The 8,603-nt window shown below is 43.0% G+C and overlaps 1 protein-coding gene across 1 annotated transcript; it reads left to right on the top strand.

Annotated features, from left to right (window-relative positions):
- Positions 1-578: 578 nt before the first annotated feature.
- Positions 579-8,519, top strand: LOC115541370 (muscle M-line assembly protein unc-89). The gene is made up of 10 exons (XM_030353056.1): positions 579-658; positions 1,224-1,450; positions 1,812-4,034; positions 4,970-4,978; positions 5,356-5,634; positions 5,806-5,896; positions 6,196-6,290; positions 6,509-6,710; positions 6,995-7,123; positions 7,416-8,519. The coding sequence occupies exons 2-10, from the start codon at positions 1,329-1,331 to the stop codon at positions 7,584-7,586; spliced, it is 3,321 nt and encodes a 1,106-aa protein (XP_030208916.1). The 5' UTR covers positions 579-658; positions 1,224-1,328; the 3' UTR covers positions 7,587-8,519.
- Positions 8,520-8,603: the final 84 nt, after the last annotated feature.

The raw sequence follows: 8,603 nt of genomic DNA, 5'->3' as shown, positions 1-8,603 counted from the left end.
AAGTGTTAACGCGCCACGTCATCACGCTGCGGGTCAGACCTTACGTCCTAGAGTAGAGCCTCATAATATCCGATCATAATATGAAATTATTTTCACCGACTCAAACGCAATTATGAATGTGACGAAAAGCGACCCATGTGAAACTTGACATCAGCGATGCATATTTTATAAATAGTATGTTTTTTCAGCGCATAATATACACTGCAGCACAACCTCATTGGAAAGAAAAAGAACAATATTTGTGTATATTTATCATAACTTTACACGAATACGAGGTAGCACCTGGGATAGTTGCCCATAGGTCTACAAATATATATATAATTGTACTGCCACTACTGTCAATAATAATAATAATAATAGAAAACTAATTAAACATAATAATAATAATAAATTAATAAAAAATACACTTTTGATATTTTTAATTGTATAGTAAATATATAATAGAAATAATACTTTTGCTTTTCAATGTATTTTACATTAGTCACGTTGGCTCTGTCCATATGTCCTGTCAGAGAAGGTGGGAAACTCAACCTTGTTTACTTGTAAACGGTAAAGTACGGCATTGCTGTCTGTTTTTAGCCCACTTGAAGTAACGTGGCCGTCAAAAAGGAGCTACACTGTGCACAGCACTTGGTCATCCAATACAGACAATAACACGGTATGGAGAAGGGTCACATAGTCTTCAGATATGTTAGTAGGTGGTCTATTAAATGTATTGAGGTAATTATATTTATGTAGGAGATATGACATTCATTTGTAACAGATGTATTGATAGATAGATAGATAGATAGATAGATAGATAGATAGATAGATAGATAGATAGATAGATAGATAGATAGATAGATAGATAGATAGATAGATAGATGGATAGATGGATAGATGGATGGATAGATAGATAGATAGATAGATAGATAGATAGATAGATAGATAGATAGATAGATAGATAGATAGATAGATAGATAGATAGATAGATAGATAGATAGATAGATAGATAGATAGATAGACAGACTGACGGACGGACGGACGGACGGACGGACGGACGGACAGACGGACAGATGGACAGATATACCGATGGATAGATCTATAGATAATGTAGAAGTGTTCCATAATGCAAAACCACCCTGCAATGTGCCAGAGGCTTTGAGTACTCCTCGCATATTAACCAGCCGACATGTTGCGAATGCCTCAGATGAAACACTGGATGCCCCGTTTTCTATTTCCAGATTAGTGCTGAGCAGGAGATCCTCTCTCGAGTGCCCTTAGCTTGAAGCGTGGTCCCCACACCAGTTTGGAGTGTTGGTGGAGAGATATTGCGAATGTTATAAGACATGGCAACAATGGATGCAGAAGACTGCATAAGGACAGATGTGGACACAGTGACCGTGTTACCGTGTGAGGATGATGTTAGGCAGGACCTCGAGTGTTCTGAAGTGGAGGACCTGAAGAATAGGTAAGGAGGATTCCTTTTTCAATCAAAAGATGACTGTAGAATTACCTAGAATAGTGTATGTTTCTTAAACTTTAAACAATCCCTTCACGTGGTTATGTCAAATCAGATATAGGTATAGGATTGATTATATTGATTCATCTGAATTAGTTTTACCAGCTGTTATGGGTTCATATATCCCTGCAAATGTATAAAAAACAAATATTGTATAATATTAATATAAAAAAACATATTATAATATAATGTAATATAACATAATATAATTTAACATATTATAATATAATATAATATATTATAATATAGTTCCTTCATAATCTCAAGACCCAAGTGTTCAACATGCTGTGTGTTGTACCTCTGTGCTCAGCCTCCGTCAGGCGGTCCACGACCAGGCGGTCCGACCCAAGATGCAGTGCCTGATGATGGACCCGTCCTTCTCCATGGTCACCATGCAGAGTGAGGACAGCGGCATTGAGTGGGAAACCAGTGCCAGCCGCTGCCCCACACCGTGGGCCTCCGAGGCTGGAAGCATCGCCCTTGAATCGTACGCGGTGCCCTCCTTCCGTCCCGCCACGCCCGGAGCCCTTCCGGCAGGGAGGATCATCATCGTGATGGATGAGGAGAACATCCACAGGAAGAAGAGATCCAGAGACAGAGCCCCGAGCGCCGCGAGTATCAGACGGCAGCAGCAAGAGGCTTTAGAAGAGCAGGATGAGGTCGTTGGGAGGCCAGAATTAGTGGGGTTCTCGCTTCCAAATGTCAAGGCCGACCAAGAACAAGAAAAGGAAGTGGAAAATACTGCAGGAGATCATGAGCAACAAGTGTTCTGCTTGGTGGCCGAAGGCTCTGAGATCCTTAACATCGTTGTTCCTTCTATGTTAGCATCGGTGGACGAGGAAGAGAGCACGGCCATGGAAGACAACCTGTCTTATCTGGAGGAGAGCCTGGTGATCAAGTCTACCGGAACAACCAACGATTACACATCTGGGTTGAACGATGATGAACCCATCTTAACCAAGGCAGTGGTCCGATTAAATGCAAATGAAACTGGTTCCAATGTGATGGATCCACCGGGGGCCCCGGTGATGAAGCCTCCGGCCAGAGAAGCCACTTCAAACATGGATTACTTTGAGAAGTTCACCTTGATTGATGCTCAGGCCCCAGGCAGTCCTGCCGTGATCAAAGGTGGACCAGAGGACCAGCAGGCAGAAGAACAAGAGGAAGCGAAGGAGAGCCAGGACACCAAGGAGCCCAATCTCAGTCGGAGTAGTCGGGCAGTTAGCGTGGACGAGGGGGAGGTGGATGAGGACGAAGAGGACATGGCACTTCTCGATGACGTTTTCTATGGTGGCACCGATGACGTTATGGTCCAAGGGGTTTCCGATGTCGAGGAATGCAGATCCCCTCGACCCCCTTTGAAGCAGAGCGGTTCTGCCTTGTTTGGAAGTCAGGAGGAAATTCTCACTCCCATCTTTCTCCCTGAGGGACCCGCTAAGATCATTGACCAGATTCTGTTTGAAGAGCCCAAAGCCATGGCGTTCCTCTACACTGACCTGTATGAAGAGGCGACAGGCAGCCGGGTGAAGGAGGAGGAGGACACACAGAGCCTGGCGTCCGAGAAGTCTTTCCACAGCCGACACTCCGACAGGGAGGCCAGGGGATACCTGGAGAAATACGTCCTCAAAGACGAGACCCCCGTGATGGAGACAGCCAAGAAGGAAAACATTCAGGAGGAACTAGAGGGGATTCGAGTATTGTCCCAGGATTCGTATGATTTGGGCGAATTGCCCACAAATCCTGATATCAATGACGAGGACGAAATCACAGACTTTTTTAGATCTAGTGGAAATTCCTCCCCGTGTGACATGAATCCATTCATGGCGCCAGCCCAGGAGGAGGATGAGGCTCAAGCAAAGATCAGGGCAAGGCTAGAGGTCATAAAGTCAACCCAACAGATGTTTCCATCTGGTAAGCCCAGAGAAAAAGACTGCAATGAAAACAGAACAGAGCAAACACAGCCTTCTGAAAGCTATGAGTTTGTGTCAGAGGATACAGATCGGAGTAGTAAGCCTGAGGATGACTTAGACTCAAGTCTTCCTGATGAACCTGGGATAGAGTTCTCTGATGAAATGCCGAAGCCAGTAGACCCTCCCAGAAGAAAGGAAGTCACAGCTCCCAAGACTTCCCTTGACCTGACGCCCCTGAGGGCCGTCGAAGGCCCGGACGAAGAAGATGAGCCGGGTGTGAAGGAACAGAAGCTGGAAGACAAGGAAACGGCCTCCCCTGTGGAGACGGTCGACGAGGGAGACGGAGAGAGAGAGGAGAGCAGCAGGCAGCAGTGTGCACTGACTGCAGACACAGGGAATAAACCCGGGAGTGTGAAAGACGAAGGCGACAGCAGTGGCTCGTTCGGAGGATGCGAAGCAGACAAACAAACAGATATCTCTTCAACTGAAACAGCAAACATAGATTTGAGATTAGACCAAGAAAGAATCCATGTGACTAAATCGACTGGAGAAGAAGACCGAATGTATCCTCCTACATTAGTGCCTGAGCCTGCTAAGGAAAAAGGACAGTGTGTTATACTGTAGTGGATCTATGGGCAACGATATATCAGACGTTTAAGGTTGCAATGTGTAACATTTGAACGTGCTTGAGCTTAACATAACCGGGACATATTTATAGACAACAATGATCAATAGTGATTTCTTTAATGTTATCAATCAAATAAATTCTGATATATTTGCTGATATATTATGCAATAAAAAAATGCTGGCCACCCGCGCCATACTCTTTGTTGACAACTCATGCCCCCATCAGCCAGCCGAGCTATGCCAGCTTGCACTAGTAAGAGTGGACCGAACACAGTGTTATTGAGTTTCTCCCGCTTACTCATTTGGAGGGGTTCAATCTTAGACATTACAACTTCAACTTGGTCTGTATATCTTGTTCATCATTAATTGAATAGAATCGTACATAATCTGTACAGCATATACTGTATAGCAATTTATTCTTCAACTATAGTTGCTGACACAAGGTAAATGTCCGATTTGTATGCAATTTAAAAAGAAGAGTGTTTATTCGGGAATATTTTTCAGAATTTTACTATTTTTACTTTAATGACATTATCATTATAATAAAGTATATATGTACAATATCTTGCATAACCATTGAGGCCATTTCAACAATATCCTTCAAAATAAAGTCCTGTATTTGGCATTGTAACATAAAGTCCATTATTGGGCATTGTAACATCAGGTCCTGTATTGGGCAGTGTAATATTTATCCTTTATTGGGCAGTGTAACATAAGGTCCTGTATTGGGCATTGTAACAATAAGTCCTGTATTGGTCATAGTAACATAAATTCCTGCATTGGGGATTGTAACAGCATTCAACAAATCGAAGTTTAAGCGATTCAGGGTTCTGCTTCAAGAATTAAAGAGAAGTTGAAGCGAGTAATGTGTGATCATAAGTATTAAAACCAGAAGCCTTTGACTGTCCTGCTGATGACATATGAACCCCAGTGTGACGCTGTAAACGTGATATTATCCAGTTTCCCAGTTATTAATAGACCGTGTTTCCTCCTTAGTCAGACACACTCTCTAACTAAACTGTGGTCTGAACAAAAACAAAAGCCTCAATATGAAGATCAAACACTGTTAAATTACAAATCTCTTATATTTCGCCTTCTCCAAACTATTTCATTTCAGTTCTTGAATTGAACAATCTCTAAAAAATCGTTCTGGCACTAGCAACTAAAGGCCAGTTAAATTGGGTGTTCTTGGGCTAAATATATGGCGAATAGACCGTCAGTAAAAGTAACCATTGTTAATGTTTTTAATGTTTTAAAATCAACCAACCCTCTGCCAAACTAATAGATGCCTTTCACGCTTCTCCACCACGACGGCAGGTGGCAGCACCGCGTTCATTGCAACTCACCCGCTACCCACTCTGACGGCGTAGAGGTAGGCGTTTCACGTCCTAGGCGCATGCGTGAGATTCAGGCGTTTGCAATGGAGGACTGTATTCCTTCTGAGGACCGTCGGTCTCCTGCCTTCTGTGATCATGAAAACCATTCCGACTTCTGTGAGGAAAGTTCGCCAGAGGACGCAGAAATGGACGTATTCGGTGGTCTTGCTGCCCTCCCTGTAGAGGTGTGTGAGAGACGCCCCACGTGTCTACGATGCGGGTATGTTATGATGAGGATTAGCTTCACCTGATGGATCATGTCTGGTTTCCCTTTCGTTTTCCCACATTGAGGAGGTTAATTTATGATAAGAAAGTTCAAACTCTATTGGAGACTTGCTGGTTGTGGGTCTACATCATCTCTATTCCTCCTTTCCCTCTTCTCCCTCTGCAGCCGCCCTCAGAAGGTCTGCCTCTGCCCCTTTCTGCCTGTGCATCCTCTGGAGGTGTCTACATGCTTGTATATAGTGCAGCATCCAGCAGAGGTATGTGGGTCAATGTTTAGGGAAATTTAAACAATCATTTGTTGACAATTGAGAATGATGCATCCAGTAAATAAAATGTAGACTCACTATATCCTATAGGTCTTCGGTACACCAGTGTTTTGATTATTTCCTTTGATTGTTCTCAACAGAACTCGCATCTTCTTCTGCTACATGTTAATGTTATTATCTGAACAAAAAATGCATGAACGGAAATACAACCAATTCAGTATTAATATAAACAATGAGCCTTCTCACTATATAGCTCCTACACTGTGATCATCTAGTTGTATTATTTTCAGGAGAGCAGAGTCCTGCGCACAGTGCCCCTCCTCGCTGCTTGCCTGCCTTCAGGGAAATGCAACGTCATAGTTGGCAGGAGATTCAGTGAAGAGAGGTAACGCAAACCAATCCAAAATATCATGTATCATGATTTGTTAACTGTTTAATAGCTTCACTTTTTACTGTAAACAGGATTTGTAGCGTGCCCTTGAAGTTCCTGAATGGCAGCAACAAACAATTGTATATAATTAATAATAATAAATACAAATAAAGAAAACTATACACAATTGTACCTACTGCATCGTTGACTCGCCTTTATTGTGTACCTCTCAGGTACCCTGACCTGGCAGCAGTGTGCCGAGACCCCAGGACCCTGATCATGTACCCGGGCCCTGGAGCCCAGAACCTGGAGGAACTGCTGCCGTCTGACCCAGAGGCAAGGAGCCTAGGCTACAATGTGATCTTAATAGACGGCACCTGGAGCCAGGCCAAGGATCTCTTCCTGAGGAACGACCTGCTCCACCTGCCCAAACAGGTTTGTACGATTCCTCACTGTAGGTGTCCTTGAGCCAGAAGCCTCACCTCCACCTGGGCCTTTTTGGATCATCTGTGGCTAAATAGTTCACTATAAACTGTACAGTACTTCACAACACACTTTAAATTGTTCACTATAAACTGTACATCACTACACACTTTCAACAGTTCAATATAAACGGTACATCACTGCCCACTTGAAATAGTTCAGTATAAAATGTGTAGTACAACACCACACAACCTATGGATGACTGATGCTTTCCGATGTGGTTTTGATCGGAGCAGGTCCAGCTCAGCAGCACTCTGTCCAGTCAGTATGTGATCCGCACTCAGCCCACCAACATCTGTCTTTCCACCCTGGAGTGTGCCGCCCTCACGCTGTCCACGCTGGAACGGAAAGAGAGCATCCGAGAGGTGAACGCGTCAATGCATTTCTATACATTTCTATTGTATATGTAGGACAAACATAGTTTAAAGATTTGTTTTCAGAAAATGACCTCAAATATACAGCTAAATCAGAGTACACTAATGCATACTAGAAGTTGCATACACCTGTCAGGTCCAAAATTTTACCCCAGAATGATGTATTTTTGATTGCAAAACGGGAAAAATCTACTGCCAAGCAATTCACCTGATTTAATCTATTAGTCATGTCTGGTGGCTGGGGTTAACTGTGGCCCCACCTTTTTTCTTCAACTCCATCCAGGTGCTGTTAAGGCCCCTGAACGCTCTCTGCACCTTCCAGCTCCAGCATGGCGCTCAGGTCCACCACAGCAAGGAGCATCTGCTGAGGAACGGGCTGTACGACAGGCCCATGCCCAAGAACAAACGCAAGATCAAGAGGATGGAGAAACTGGTGACTGACCAAAACATTTGACCAGTGGCTCCAGGCAGCGGTCTGGTTCTATCAGGGACTTTGGGGAGAAACTGAGTTTGGATTTGGCTATCAGACGCCAAACCAGTGGACACGCAATATAAATAAAAAACTGGTGACATTGGAGCTATCTACAAATTATACAACATAGCATTCATCAGGTTTGTGTTACATCGTTTGGACGGAAAGGCCTCTGATTGGAAGGTGCTGGACAATTTTATTGCAATGTGTTTCTACATTTGAAGTGCTCAGTTTTCAAGTCAACACGGTTTGTTCCCTATACTGTCTGATTGGGATAACTGCACTGTGTAAGAAAATGAAGACATTTATGGGTTTTATATATTCTTTAAAACATTTTGATGAACATTGCATCAAAACATACCTAAGTATAATCGTAAATACTTTGGTTCTGATGTTGCTCTTTGCTCTTCCTGGTATATTATTACGACAAACCGTTTGATATATAAAGTTATTTCCATATGGCAACAAGACAGCTCTGTACAGTTGAAGTGTGTCCGTATTCCTCGCCACTTTAATGTGTGTATTTTAACCTCAACCCAGGTCCCTTTTTAATAACGGTAAAACAAAATTTTAATGGACAAAAAGCATTCTTACACCTTTGTGTTTTGTTCTCTCTTCAAAACCTTTATTGGACTTGTTTCTGGATGTTATGTAATGGCAATAACTATTTTATACTAGTAAACAATAACGCGGCTGGTGTTTACTGGCTTTCAGTATAGACTGGCGGCTATAGAAGCGGCCTGGAATTAGTTTACAGCTGAGTCACATTAATTTATTTATCCACACAACCCTTTTATGCTTACCTCCAAGTTTTGGAAAAACCTTTCGTCCATAGTAAGTCAATCACACCCTCGTTCATTTCTAACTGCAGTGATGCACCTGTCACATAGAGAATAAAGCAAAACCACTCACTTATATTGTTTTGTGGTCAAATAGGTTGTGACACGATACTTGAGGGATTGTTTGTTATTTAGCTTGTGTGGAAGAGTCGGGATACGT

Source organism: Gadus morhua, chromosome 4 (assembly GCF_902167405.1).
Source record: "Gadus morhua chromosome 4, gadMor3.0, whole genome shotgun sequence".
Taxonomy (NCBI): Eukaryota; Metazoa; Chordata; class Actinopteri; order Gadiformes; family Gadidae; genus Gadus; species Gadus morhua.
Note: the sequence above shows the minus strand (reverse complement) of the source record. Positions and strands in the feature narration are given on the sequence as shown.

What these genes read in the sequence shown, in the direction of transcription:
- LOC115541370 (XM_030353056.1), top strand. Translation starts at nt 1,329, where the DNA reads ATGGCAACAATGGATGCAGAAGACTGCATAAGGACAGATGTGGACACA. An exon ending in TGCTCCACCTGCCCAAACAG is followed by an intron (nt 6,711 to 6,994) that starts GTTTGTACGATT and finishes TGATCGGAGCAG; the next exon opens with GTCCAGCTCAGCAGCACTCT. An exon ending in GGAAAGAGAGCATCCGAGAG is followed by an intron (nt 7,124 to 7,415) that starts GTGAACGCGTCA and finishes AACTCCATCCAG; the next exon opens with GTGCTGTTAAGGCCCCTGAA.